Source organism: Phalangium opilio, unplaced genomic scaffold (genome assembly GCF_054372755.1).
Source record: "Phalangium opilio isolate 3A_F unplaced genomic scaffold, DU_Popi_V2 ptg000045l_1, whole genome shotgun sequence".
Lineage (NCBI taxonomy): Eukaryota > Metazoa > Arthropoda > Arachnida > Opiliones > Phalangiidae > Phalangium > Phalangium opilio.
Genome location: NW_028324168.1, coordinates 7,225,471 through 7,240,452, shown reverse-complemented (window position 1 = coordinate 7,240,452; position 14,982 = coordinate 7,225,471). Strand labels below are relative to the sequence as shown.

General features: G+C 41.2%; 2 protein-coding genes across 2 annotated transcripts in view; one reads left to right on the top strand and one right to left on the bottom strand.

The window, feature by feature from the left end:
* The window catches only part of LOC149677207 (uncharacterized), a 95,466-nt gene that overhangs the window by 68,637 nt on the left and 11,847 nt on the right, over positions 1 to 14,982 (bottom strand). The gene's annotated exons all lie outside the window — the stretch shown is intronic.
* On the top strand, positions 8,834 to 14,365 carry LOC149677208 (uncharacterized). Its single transcript, XM_089838596.1, has one exon. It carries the CDS (start codon positions 8,834 to 8,836, stop codon positions 14,363 to 14,365), a length of 5,532 nt encoding a protein of 1,843 aa, XP_089694722.1.

Here is a 14,982-nt window from a genome sequence, read left to right as displayed (position 1 = left end):
GAAAACAGTTTCTAAAAGAATCCCTGATCGTATAGACTACGAACAAAGAGAGAGAGAGAGAGAGATAGAGAGAGAACATGGAATACTTGAGAAAAAAAAACAAAAAAAACAGGGAGTTATCCAGTGGGACCATTTTTTCTTTTCTTTATAACTAATGAGCACTCCAGAACTATGCCATTCCAACACTATACACTTTTAAATTTCAAGCCAATGATTGTACAGAAACAACATAGCACTACACAAGGGTAAGTAATTTACGTTACGTCCTTTTTACTCGAAAGCGAGCAACTTCGAATCTTCCCCCTAAAGTTTTTTTCCTTCCTACCTATTTCCTACACCTCCTAGCCTTTTCGGAATTTTTTTTTCATTCCTCAGTTCACGCTATCCTTTTCTCCTCTTCCCTCTCTCTCTCTCTCTCTCTCTCTCTCTCTCTCTCTCTCTCTCTCTCTCTCTCTCTCTCTCTCTCTCTCTCTCTCTCTCTCTCTCTCTCTCTCTCTCTCTCTCTCTCTCTCTCTCTCTCTCTCTCTCTCTCTCTCTCTCTCTCTCTCTCTCCCCTCTCTCTCTGCTATCCGCGGATTACAAGTATATTCCCCGGCGTTTTAGTATTTTCAGCTGCAGGGTGAACTGGCGCGGGCGTATACTACGTTCAGGGGTGTTCGCGCTCGATTTTGAGCTAGAGTGGCTGGCGACACAATTAAGCGAGGCGACGGCGACCCAGCCAGCCAACCAGGGATTACGCGCCTTTACAAAAAAGGTGACTAACTAAAAGCTATCAAACGCTGTCTTCAACAGCGTAACATTGGACCCAAACTGGTATTTAAATACAGATTTTTGTTTTTTTAAATCCGTAAAATACTTTAAATATTTAATTTCGGAAAAGAAATCAGGCAGGAAAAACATTTCTACCGGGCACGTAGAAAATATGTGAAAACGTTTCCGCCTAAATGTTGGCTTTTCCCTGGTGACATTACTGTGCTGCGGGTTAAACATTCCTACAGGGGCAGGTCCTCCACTTAATTTGGATCTATACGAACATTTTGGTCTCACTATGTGTGCCACTCCCTTTAATTTTAATTTTAACTTTTGATTTTCAAGTTTGATTTTGGCTTTTAATTTTAATTTTGAGGTTTAATTTTAACTTTAACTTTTAAAGTCTAATTTTAACTTTTAATTTTAAATTTTATTTTTGGCTTTTCATTTTGAAGTTTGATTTTAATTTTTGTTTTATGTTTTTAGTTCTGTATCATATCCTTTGTATATATGTATATATTTTTGTTTTCTTCATTGCTGAGCTCTCCCAACAGGAGAGCCGCCCCGTTCTAAAGGGGTGTACTTTGTACGGCTTCATAATAAACCTGTAAACCTGGAAACGTCTTCGCCTAAATGTTGGCTTTTCCCTGGTGACATTGCTGTGCTGCGGGTTAAACATTCCTACAGGGGCAGGTAGAAAATACACGGAGGAGGCCTCCTTTTCCAGGCACGGACGGGGTCCCTGCTTACGGGTGTCCGCCGCGCCGACTTCGGCGATTACCAGCGCACCTGTCGCCTCTGTGGTCTCCAGGACGAAGATGTCTTTCACGTCTTAATGGCTTGTCCAGAGACATGCGCCTCCTCCGCGACTTCCGATTGGCGACGTGTCAATCGTGGTAGCCCGTTGGAAGTCGTCCTAGGTCTGAAGGGCTCCGTGTGGGACCACGACGCCGTTCGGGCCATCCTCACGACCTGGTGGACCAAAAATGAAGCCTGGCGACGCGCCCACCCTGACTCGTCCATACCGCATTATCTGGACCGATAGGTCTCAAGGCTTCCGTTCCCCGCTGCCACCACAAACATTTGCGCACATTGTTGAACTTCTTAACTTCTGCTGCGCTCCCCCAATTGTAGGGAGCCGCCCTGTTTCAAAAGGGCGTACCATTGTACGGCGAACAATTAAACCTGTAAACCTGGAAACGTCTTCGCCTAAATGTTGGCTTTACCCTGGTGACATTACTGTGCTGCGGGTTAAACATGTCTACAGGGGCAGGTAGAAAATACATGGAAACGTTTCCGCCTAAATGTTGGCTTTTCCCGAAGACATTACTGTGCTGCGGGTTTAACATTCCTACAGGGGCAGATAGAAAATACATAGAAACGTTTCCGCCTAAATGTTGGCTTCTCCCTAGTAACATTACTGTGCTGCGGGTTAAACATTTCTACAGGGGCACGTAGAATTATTCCAGACTTATACGAAACAACAAGCTGTATAATAATAATAACAAACCCGAATAATTTTGATAACTATTTATTAGTCCATTTCTGTCACGCGAACTTTCTCTTTTACGTTTCGTTCTTAAGGATTTTAATCCGAAAACGTTTTCCTTTCCTTAGGAGTAACTCCCTCTTCTTCTTTTTTCCTCAATTCCTTATAAGATTTTTTTGCCCTTCTTTCTTAAGGAATTGACGAGAAGGAAATAAGAGTTAATCGGATTGGAGGTTCGCGAGGAAGCAAGGAAAGAAGGAAGAAAAAATGTATAAGGAAGGAAAAAAATTAGGAATTCCTTTATATTCTATATAGTATTTCTTCTCAGCGAGTGCATTGACGCGCGCAGTGTGGAACCAAGATTTTTATAAAAAAGGGTCCAACCCCGATTCTTAGAAATGGCAAATCGCTTTCTATTGTTAAGTTTTAAATTGTATAAACGGTTATAAAGGTTAAAACCTTTAAAAAAGGTTATAGCTTATCCAATTTCTTATATAATCGCGTGTATTTTTTGATTTGGATTTTTGGCGAATTTAATCGGAGAATTTTTCAGATTACCTCGAGCATATCAGAGGGTGTAGATAACTCTCCTTTATGAGATTCGATTTATTCAAAGCTATTTAACTATCTATATTTAATTAACAAAAGGTCTTCGACAATAATTAACAAAAAAAAATCAGGTTTTAATTGTAAATATTGTGCGTTGCACCCTGCAGTTAATTATGCACGATTTAAAACCTTAAATTACGATGATTTTAGGTGATTATAATAGGCCATATTATTATAAAGTAATCAACATTGAAAAAGGGTAACTATAACGCGTTACCAACTATAAGACGTAACCATTTTTCCGGAAATATAACTAACTTAGATACCAAAGGATCACGACCTAAAAGCAGCTAGTGCTTTGACAATTAAATCCCAATATCATAATCAAACGATGCTAACTAACTGCGCTTTAGGCGTTCCTAGTATATTTCCACATCTAAGGATAACAAAAAAGGTATCCTTTTAAAAAAGAAAAAAATCTCCGATACACACACACACCCATAGAGTCAGAAAAATAAAACCCCGCCGTCGGTGGTGGTGGCGTCGTCGTCAGCGGACTTATCCTCTTAGGGCATGCAGCTATATCGTGCAGAGGATAAGTTAACCCCTTCTTCCGTCCTATACAGCATCCCCATCGACGTCTCTACGCATCCCCTCTTCTAGCTTCCCAAACCCGTTACCTCCTTCCTGGGCTCCCTCTCATCTCAAATAGGCCTATACGGTCGTCCAGGAAAGCTAGTATATCCCCTCACACACACTCTCTCCTCTTCCAGCCTCTTACTATCCCTATATGTACCCATCCTTATTCCGAGGACGAGAAGCGACGTTAACTCAGCAGCGCTTTCTCCCATCTTCCACGATCCCCGCAGCTCGTTTTAGGAATGGAAACCTCGAGCTTTCTCTCCCCCTATAAGGGGCAAGCCACAGAAATATATTTCACTAGATAAGTAGGATAATCAGGAAAACTTTGGAGCATTTTTACATCATTTCTTCAAATCGTGAAATAGATAAAGTCTTAGTCAGACAAATATTAAAAATGGAAATCAGGAAGCCTATATGAAATAAGAAAAATCTAAGCTTTTGCCTATGAAGGGATTTCCACACTAAGACCGTGGCTTGTTTACAGGTGGGTCCCTTTACAATGCTAGCCCCTATGCCACAGCTAACCTACAGCGCCCTATACTAACTATTACCTTTAACCTCTGCAAGTTTTGATGGAAAGGAGAAACCGGGTTAAACCGCGGAGCAAAACTCCATTTAACAAAATAAATCCTTTCAATATATCTTCAATTAGAAACAATACTGGAAATACAGAAGAAAATGGCTGGAAATAAAATGCGTGGGTTTGCATTTCTCTCTTGGAAGTGGTTACCCCCTCGATCTTCTCTCTCCATCCTCCTTATTCCCCCTCGGGCATCGTCGCGAGAATTTCCGCATTTAGGCTTCCCGGATACTCGATCGCCGTTACGGAGAAAAGGGGCGCCGACATACTCCTACCCCCAAACCCCTGTACCCAACTATCCTATATCCCCGAGAAGAGGTGTTTTTTTTCCTTCCCATCTCTCCTCTTGAGCTTCCTCATCCCCCATCTATCCCTCTTTTTCTATACTCTTTTTCTTTCTCAGTCGTTCAGGGATGTGGCATGGCAGTTGGGATACCAGAGGGGGAATGGGGATGAGGAAGCTAGCTGCGTGTTGGGTACGCGCGGTATAATACTGGTTCCAGAGTTCTGTGAAGGGGGAGCGAAGGCGATAAGATTCCAACGGAACGGAATACTTATGTATATATATAATAAGAGGGATATGGAAACCGGGGGATGGCTCTAGGATGAGCCGAACGAAGGATGATACGGATTAAATTTCAAATTGTTGCGTGCATTTTCGGGATTGGAATATATGTAGGTGAGAGTGATTACAGGTGAATATGCAACACGTAGAATGAATGAATGAATGAATGATGTCTAGAGTGTATGATATCTGATGATTTTAAAGATAACTTGGGGGGGGGATTAATTGTTAAATAAATTTCAGATTAAGGATTTCTACAGATATTTCCCAAAATTTCGAATATAATTATGGGTGTTTGCATTTCCTGTGTGTCTCTTCGCATCCCTAATAAATTTTGTTAAAAACGGAAGTGCTTATCTATAAGGGAGTAAATAATACTTTTACGTCATACAGCTTCTCAAATACTACAATACGGCTGACGCTACTTATAGCAGAAGTCACGCGACAAACAGTTCAAAATATTTAGCAAGAAAAAAAATAAATAATAATAATAATAATAAACAGTACACGCGATTTCTGCAAAATAAATCCTCAAAATAAACAAAACAGCAGCCATAAATTTCACTTATTAAAAGAAAAAAAAAGATCTGAAATTCACGCGTATAAAATTAAAAGGAGGTCACGCAAACCGAACGCCTTAAAACGCTAAAGGAAGGGGGATTAAAAGTTTGGTCAAAACGGGATCTCTACTTCCGAGTCAACTGCACTTAAGCTAGGAAACGCCACGAGGGGCGACGAGTATATATAAAAGCTGTCAGTGAAGCGCGGGAGAAAATCGAAAGCATCGAAGAGGAAAGATGAAGAAAAAAAAAGGAAGCTTAAGAGCAGCAGCGGAGAGGATGCGGGGAGAACCGTTAGGTTTTTGACGACGGTCGAGAAAAACGTCGTTTCTCGTCCTGAGTTCTAGGGTCCGTTTACAATCTCCTTATCCTCCTCCCGCGACCCAATCTCCTTTTAACGTGGATTTATTTCGCGCTAGCTTGCAAGCGCCGCTTCGCGCTTCCTCTATAAGAAATTTACTTTTTTAAGTAAGGTATTTTTTCTTCTAAGTTTTAGGTTTGCTTTATACTCCTTAAGAGTCACGAAGAAATTGGTAGACACAGTGTGGACGAGATCAACAGATCAACGAATTATTTCGTCTTTGAATCGCCATAAATTACCGACGAATTAATTGGAATACCGTGTGAATCAATTGGAACAGCGTGTGAATCAATTAGAATATCACGTGAATAAATTAGAATATCACGTGAATAAATTAGAGTATCACGTGAATAAATTAGAATATCACGTGAATAAATTAGAATATCGCGTGAATAAATTAGAATATCGCGTGAATAAATTAGAATATCGCGTGAATAAATTAGAATATCGCGTGAATAAATTAGAATATCGCGTGAATAAATTAGAATATCGCGTGAATCAATTAGAATATCGCGTGAATCAATTAGGATATCGCGTGAATAAATTAGAATATCGCGTGAATAAATTAGAATATCGCGTGAATAAATTAGAATATCGCGTGAATAAATTAGAATATCGCGTGAATCAATTAGAATATCGCGTGAATCAATTAGAATATCGCGTGAATCAATTTGGATATCGCGTGAAATAACAGGAACACCGTGCGAATTAACAGCATAAAATTCAGCGGCGTGACGTATTTAGAAAGGGGGAATTGAAAAGCCAAGCCCGGGCTATAAGTACATGGGCCTTTGGGCGATATCTGACAGAGAGAAAGACGCGCGGCGGCAATTCAGTGCGACGCTGAAAATTTAATTAGTGCGAACGGCGGCGTTATATAGCTATATAGCTAGCTAGCCGCGTCGCGTCGTTTCAGCGTTTCTAAGCCGAGGAGAACCGAGAGAGAGAGCGTCAAAGGATCTTCATATTTTAACGGGATAGCAGCAGCGCCGTCAGAATGAAAGGGGAAATGAGCGAGAGCCTAGCTGCGTGCAGGCTCTAAAATTATTTGCCCGTTCGCGGAAATTTGTCGAAGCGTGGATCGTGCCAGGGGAAAAGTATGGGGGGAAACTGTTTAGAAGATAAATCTCCTGCGTTCTCCGTTGCTCTAGTTGCCCTGGAGGCGAGATGAGAGCAACGGCTTTCTGTCGTAAACGGCCATGCAATATAGAGGGACCCAGGAATTCATTCATACAGCTATTAGGAACCATTGTGGGCCGGGCTTGAAAACTTAGTAAGTAATAGTAACCCTCACGCTTCATAATTCTAACGTTTTTCTAACTCAGGGTTCTTACAGCCTTTGGAAAACTGATTTCCCTGAGTTTTCCAGGGTTTTCTTCGCGTACATTTCCCTGAGTTTTCCAGGGTATTTTTCGCGTACATTTCCCTGAGTTTTCCAGGGTTCTTTTCGCATAAATTTCCCTGAGTTTTCCAGGGTTTTTTTTCGCATACATTTCCTTGAGTTTTCCAGGTTTATTCGCATACATGGAGTAATAACAAGGGGAGTGGTTTTTATAGTTGAGCAAACTACCTAAATCTCACAAATTTCCTTAATTTCCCGGAATTTTATTTTACTAAAAATTGTTTACAGATTTACATTCCAATTAGCTGCATGCATTAATGAAGAACCTTATTCCAACCAAGGCATATGTGGTCGCGCGGGTTTCTATATACCTTCTAGAAAAGGGGGGTTCGATTGGCTTTCCAGGCAGGTGGTCGGCTTCTCATGCCTTTAGTATAAACTATATCTAAGACATAACTCTTTTAACCCCGCAGTGCACGGAAACGTGTTCACCAGCACCAAGGTTGTTTTTTTCCATACTCCCCCTGTATTATTAATATGCTAAAAACGTAAGCAAAACTTATAAGGTCTTAGTTTTTCTCCCAAGAAAGGTTTTGGAAGACGACCTAGCTGAAAGAGTGGATGGTATGTTTGTAAAATATTACTTCCACCGGATTCTAATTTCTAAAAATCTAAATACGTCTTTGTAGTTCCATAAATTTGTACTACTATGTATTTCACTATAGTTATGTTACCAGGCCCACTACTGATTCAAATATTCGTTCCTCACATCATCTACAACCCACTATCTTCATCCCCCCTCCTCGCACCGTCCCAAATTCTCCACCACCACTCACCAAAATCGGAGAATGACGTCATAGAGCGTGTCACCACCAGTTCTAACTCCTAAAGGGAGTAAGTAAGCCTTGGGTCATTATCGTCGAGGAGCGGAGTCGGGTCCGGGGGGAGGGGAAGGGGTGCGAAAAGGTCTAACGCGCGCGACAGAACAGCTTGCCAAGTCCCGGACGGAGTATGTCCGCTAATAAGATCAGGCTAGTGCTACAAAGCGCGCGCGAAAAGAGGAGGCAAATTTCCCGCCCCGTAAAGACATTAATAAACGCGTCAAAACCCCCTAGTTTGCCAGTCTTGAGTTGCCAAAGCTTCCAGAGTCCCATGAAGTCTAGGATTCGGAGGTTACCGAGTAGAATTTCTTAGGAAACAACATGTCCTATAGTGGAATTTAAAAAAATTCATGGAATATATTTCGCAGTTATAGTTAGACGCTTTTTGTAGTTGTGAGCAAAAAAAAAATAGTTAACTGAGTAAGTAGGGTAATTGGATTCAATACCCAATTTTTATCACGCTTAATTAATTCGGAATATAATGGTAATTTTTAAATTAAATATGACTGATTTTATTATATTTCTTAGATATTTCACTTGGGGGGAAAGAATTAAATATATACTCTACGGTATTTGTGGGAATTAATTTTGATTTTGTTTGTTTCGAAAAATGTTTTTTTGTAAAATTGTATTTCAACTGTATTCAATTTGTGTGTTGCCGAACTTGTCCGCTAGAAAATTGTTAAGATGGAGCGTACTAGAATAGAATAGCCCTAAAGGGTTATCTTCCCCCCTTTTACCTAGAGGTCTTCGTGGGTGGTGGCCAGTGCACAGTGAAAGAGAAGAACTTTCCACTAAGAGAGAGAGAGAGTGTACTTAGGGCGCCACGAAGACGGGGAGGACCGGGGGTGATAACCCAAAAGAAGGGACAAATAAAAAAGAGTAAAAAAAGAGTCAGAGCTACCTTAGATTTTAGAGAGAGAAGTTCGGCGACGTTTTCTTACGTACTTTAATAAATTCATGTTACATTTTAAAGAGTTACTTATTATCATAAGGTCGAACCAGAGTTAAGTAAAATAACTCCAGAGAATTAGAGATAGTTATTTTATGGTGCCGAAACCCGGGACCTTTAGGTATTTAAGTAAAGTAATAATTAGTAGAGAAGTGAAAGAAAATGTCGACCGCGGACGAATTAGAGACCTTAGAACGGTTGAGAAAAACTAGAACGTCAAAGAGGACTAATGTGACCAGATACATTAATAAGATAAGAGATGATCTAACAAGAACGATCATAGTTACTGGAGACGTCCAGAGGAACCTACAGCATCTAGCTAACAGAGAAAGAGAGTTACAAGCGTTGGACGAACAAATTGCCAATTTGACGCCCATATCAGAGTTAGACGACGAATTAAATGGCGTCCAAAAGTACGAGAATAGCATAACCGACTGCAGAGATGACGCCGATAGAGCCCTAGAAGCCGCCATCGCCGCTCAGAATCCCCAAACCACCACTGCGGCAGCCGGCAACGTGCCTCCAGCCGGCAACGTGCCTCCAGCAGGCAACGTGCCTCCAGCCAGTACCGGCCTTAGTGGAGCTTCGTCGACTTCATCCCAGAGCCAAAGTTCAACAACAGTGATTACGCAAGGTTTACAACAACAAGTACCACCAAGCCCGACAGCTCAAGTTAATCAACAAGGGAACGTATCGCAAAACTGTGTAAAATTACCTCGTATTAATATAGAGAAATATACGGGTGATCCAAGTAAATGGTTGAACTTTTGGAATCAATACAACGTCGCGATCCATCAAAACAATTCTTTAACAAAGGTAGATAAATACACTTACTTAAAGTCATATTTAGGGGGATTCGCGTTAACTTCAGTAACGGGATTAGCGTTAACAGAGGCTAATTACGACGCGGCGATAAAATTATTGGAGGAAAGATTCGGGTGCGAAGAAGATATAGTAAACACTCATATGAATAACATTACAAGTATGACCCCTGTTCACCGCAAGGGAGATTTAATAGGACTGCGTGCATTTTATGATAACTGTATTGTTGAAGTAAGAAGTCTAGAATCGTTAGGAAGAAGTGCGGACGGTGATTTTCTTCATCACATAATGGTCAAATTGATACCATACGAGTTGGCCTTAGAATATAGTAGACAGCAAAATAGAACGAGTCAACATAAAGTTAAAGATTTGTTAGAATTTATTCGCAAGGAAGTAGAGAGTAGAGAAAGGGCACAAGCCTTTACAAGGATGAACGAAAAATTCGAGCAAAGGGAGTATCAATACTCTAGAGGGTCAGAGAAAGCAAATCACAGAGAGCCAAATAACCCAAGAAGAAAACCATTTTCGTCAAGCGCCATATTGAGCAACGCGGTTGAGATTTCTTGTATATTTTGCGAAGCGCCACACAGCGCCGAAAATTGCAAATCTAAGAGTGTTGAAGAAAAACTGGAAATTCTTAAGAAAAAGAGAAAATGTTTCCGCTGCATGAAGGGTGACCACATGTCTAGAAGATGCACTTCTAAGATACAGTGCCAACACTGTCAGAGACGCCATCATACGGCGATGTGCGAAACTAGACATAAGGAAGAAAAGGAGAAGAAAGAAACTAGAATCGAGGAGTCCGAGGACACGGCGAATAATACCGTCATGCAAAACGAAATACCTAACGCGCCTTGTGGAATTTTACTTCAAACCGCTACAGTATTATTGAAAAGCGAAGAGAGTCAAGGTGTGGCGAGATGTTTGATTGACGGGGGGAGTCAAAGAAGCTTTGTAAGAAAAGATCTTTCCGAGAAACTAGCGTTGCCCGTAGTTGGAGAGATTCGACTGAATTACTTCCCTTTCGGGGCGAAAAAACCCACCGCAATCCTTACAAGAAGAGTTAAGCTAACCGTAAAGAGCATTCATGACGAAAAGTCAATAGAGATAGAAGCTGTAGAAACGCCTGAAATCAGCGCCGCAAGAATTCTAGTTCCTGGTAAAGAGATAGTCAAAGAATTTAAAGAAAACAACATGAGCCTAGCGGAAGATACTGAAAGCAAATTTCCGACGCAAAGTGAAATTGGACTTCTAATAGGGTCCGATTACTATTGGAAAATATTTAGCACCAAGTCAAAGAGATTAAACGAATCCTTGGTCGCTATGGAAAGCCTTTTCGGATGGGTAGTACAGGGTCCAAGTTCAGCCTCTTGCTTACTCATAACATCAGAGATAGAGGAGACAGACAGCTCAATCAACTTAATCTTGGAAAATTCAACAGACGACGAAATTGGGAAGAGTTTGAAAGCGTTTTGGGAGATCGAGTCACTCGGAATTATAGAAGCTGGAAGAAAAACAATGGATGAAAGAGAAGAAGAAGCCGTGAATAAGTTTGAAAATACCGTCAAATTTGAAGAGGGACGTTATCAAGTGAGCCTACCTTGGACAGAGGATAAACCCAAGCTGGGTAGTAACCTAAATATGGCCAAGAAGAGACTAGAGGGCCTTTCCAAGAGATTTCGCAAAGATTTCAACCTTTTCGAGAAGTATAAAACGGTAATTGAAGGCTACGAGGAAAAGGGTATCATTGAAAGAGTATTGGAAGGCGAGCAGAAGATAGACGGTCCGGTATACTACATTCCACACCAACCCGTGATAAAGCTTGAGAGAGAAACGACCAAATTACGCGTCGTATTCGACGCTTCCTCCCACGAAGGAAATGCCCTTTCCTTGAATGAAGTTCTTCTGCCTGGCCCAAACTTGATTCCGGATCTTTTAGAGATTTTAATGAAATTCCGAATGAGAAAAGTAGCACTAACTGCGGACATAGAGCAGGCCTTCCTGCAAATTACCGTAGCACCAGAGGACAGAGATGCTACTCGATTTCTTTGGAAACCAAATCCATTTGAGTCACCAGCAAACGAAGAAACAATCACTTATCGCATGACCAGAGTCATGTTCGGGGTCACTTCAAGCCCGTTCCATTTAGGGGCGACTATAAAGCATCACGCAAAGAGTTATGAAGGGGAATATCCGGAGACTTGTCAAATTCTCAGCAACGACATGTTTGTAGATGACTTGACGAGTGGAGCAGATAACGATGATTCAGCATTTCAAAGAGCCCTAGAATCGAAGACCATATTAGAGAAGGCAGCAATGAAACTAAGGAAATGGAGAACCAGCTCAACCGAAGTCCGAACAAGAATTAAGGAACAAAATTGGGAACCAGAGCCCAATTCAGAGAAGCTAATCTTAAAGGGCGGTAGCAAAAGCCAGATGGTTTTAGGAGTAGTCTGGAACGACCAGACGGACACCTTTGGATTTCAAGTAGATTCCTTAATCGAGAGCATTCCAGAGTTCGAAGATACGAAACGGAGCTTATTAAGATCAGCTGCGAGGATTTTCGACCCTCTCGGTTTATTATCACCATTTTCCGTAAGAGTAAAAATTATGTTTCAAGAGCTATGGCTGCAAAGGAAGGGGTGGGACCAACCTTTACCGGAAGAGGTAGCAAGAGCGTGGAGAAGCTGGTTGGCAGAGTTACCTGATCTAGCCCTAATATCCACGCCAAGACACTGTCATTCGAATCTAGGAGAAAAAGAAATAGAGACAAAGGAGTTGCATTGCTTCTGTGACGCAAGTGAAGCTGCGTACGGAGCCGCCATCTACGCCCGAATTACGTCAAAGAAGGGAGAAATCACGACCCTCTTAGTCACGTCAAAAACTAGAGTCGCGCCTATCAAAAAGCTGTCAGTTCCAGTACTAGAGTTAATGGCAGCCCTAGTTGGTGCTAGGTTAACCCAAAGAGTAAATCAAGTTTTCAAAACGACTAAAGAAAATATTCAGTACTGGTCGGATTCTCAAACCGTAATTAAATGGATACATGGAATGTCTAGAAGGTGGAAGCCCATGGTCGCTCACAGAGTGGAGGACATCCAAAGTCTCACCGAGCCGGATTCATGGAAGTATTGCAAGGGGAAAGACAATCCAGCTGATCTCCTCACTCGGGGTGAAAAAGTCAGAGATTTAGCAAAAAATAAAGTATGGTGGAAGGGTCCAATGTGGCTAGAGAAAAATAAAAAAGAATGGCCTGATCAAGGGTTTGAAAATCTGAAACCGGAAGAGGAAATAGAGTTCAAGGCCCAAATGAGAAAAAATTACATAGATTGCTCCCAATTAGTTCTGAGTGTTACGTCAAAAAAACCAAAGGAAAAACTACTGAACTTGGCAAACTATAGTAAGCTGCAGTTCCCTGTAAGAATCTACGCGTGGATGAGAAGATTCATCCTCAACGGGGGGGAACAAAAAACCAACAAAATAAAGACACCTTTGACAACAGAAGAAATTCAAGCCTCCAGAGAATATTTCATCAAAGAAGCTCAAGAAGAAGACTTTCCGTTAGAGATTTCTAATTTAAGAAACGAAATGGAATTACAAAAAGACTCCCCGATTAAACAATTAAATCCGTTTCTGGACAAGTCTGGAATCTTGAGAATAGGAGGACGCCTCCAAAAGGCGAAACTATCATATGAGGAAAAACATCCTGTTATCCTCTCTAAGAAGTGCAGATTGGCCGAATTGATAATAGACGAGGCGCACTTGAGGGTGTACCATCAAGGGTTAGCAAATACTTTGGCGCAAGTAAGAGAAAAGTATTGGATCATCAAAGGGAGGCAAGCGATAAAGAAAAGAATTTCACATTGCTTAACATGCAAGTTATGGAGAGCTAAGTCCCTAGAAGAGGAAACTGCCCCCTTACCTATGGATCGAATAACAAAAGCTCATAGCTTTGAAGTCACGGGGGTAGATTTCGCCGGCCCTCTGTATTTAAAGGGAGAAACCCCTTACAAGGCTTACATCTGCCTCTTTACGTGTGCAGTAACGAGAGCGGTACATTTGGAGTTGGTGACTGAAATGTCAACCACTACCTTCCTTCTAGCCTTAAGAAGGTTTGTTTCAAGAAGAGGACTAGTTAATGTCATGTACTCCGACAACGCTTTGAGTTTTAAGAAGGCCGATCGGGACTTAATATCGATCTGGAAAAATATAAAGAAACCAGAAGTCTACGAATATTTCGGAAAGACAGGAATAGCCTGGAAATTTATTGCAGAAAGGTCCCCTTGGTGGGGAGGTTTTTACGAAAGGCAAGTGAAAACCGTGAAAACGGCTCTTAAGAAGACACTGGGAAAAGCGCTGTTAAATTTCGATGAGATGCAAACTGTTATTGCAGAAATAGAAGCCGTGGTCAATTCTAGGCCACTGACTTACCAGTACAGCGAATCCAGCGAACCAATCTGTTTGACTCCTGCTCATTTCTTAGTAGGACGCCGCCTAACGTCATTACCACCAGATTCTCAATTTAACGCAACAAACGCGATTTCAAGTAAACAAGCAGTGAAGAGATGGAGATATAAAGAAACTCTCCTAAACAAATTTTGGAATCAATGGAGGCGGGACTATTTGTTACTTCTAAATTCAGCACATAATGTAGAATTTTCGAAGAAAGGTTCCGTGAAACCTGGAGATGTTGTGCTAGTTAACGACTTAAATCTACCTAGACAACAGTGGCAAATGGCGCGTGTGGTAGAGGTTTTTGAGGGACGCGATTTAAAAATACGCGCGTGTTCTTTAAAATTACCAAACAAGAAACTGATTAGACGAGCAATAAATTTGCTCCACCCATTGGAACTAGACAATTCCCAACAACCATAGACACTACAAGATGAACTATCGTTCATGGGGGGGAATTTGTGGGAATTAATTTTGATTTTGTTTGTTTCGAAAAATGTTTTTTTGTAAAATTGTATTTCAACTGTATTCAATTTGTGTGTTGCCGAACTTGTCCGCTAGAAAATTGTTAAGATGGAGCGTACTAGAATAGAATAGCCCTAAAGGGTTATCTTCCCCCCTTTTACCTAGAGGTCTTCGTGGGTGGTGGCCAGTGCACAGTGAAAGAGAAGAACTTTCCACTAAGAGAGAGAGAGAGTGTACTTAGGGCGCCACGAAGACGGGGAGGACCGGGGGTGATAACCCAAAAGAAGGGACAAATAAAAAAGAGTAAAAAAAGAGTCAGAGCTACCTTAGATTTTAGAGAGAGAAGTTCGGCGACGTTTTCTTACGTACTTTAATAAATTCATGTTACATTTTAAAGAGTTACTTATTATCATAAGGTCGAACCAGAGTTAAGTAAAATAACTCCAGAGAATTAGAGATAGTTATTTTAGTATTAATTAAAAATTTCAAAAATTTCGGAAAAGAAATGGAGGCAGGAAAAACATTTCTACAGGGGCAGGTAGAAAATATATGGAAACGTTTCCGCCTAAATGTTG

Bases quoted from the DNA above. Each gene is read 5' to 3' on its own strand.
- LOC149677208 (XM_089838596.1), top strand. From the start codon at position 8,834: ATGTCGACCGCGGACGAATTAGAGACCTTAGAACGGTTGAGAAAAACT.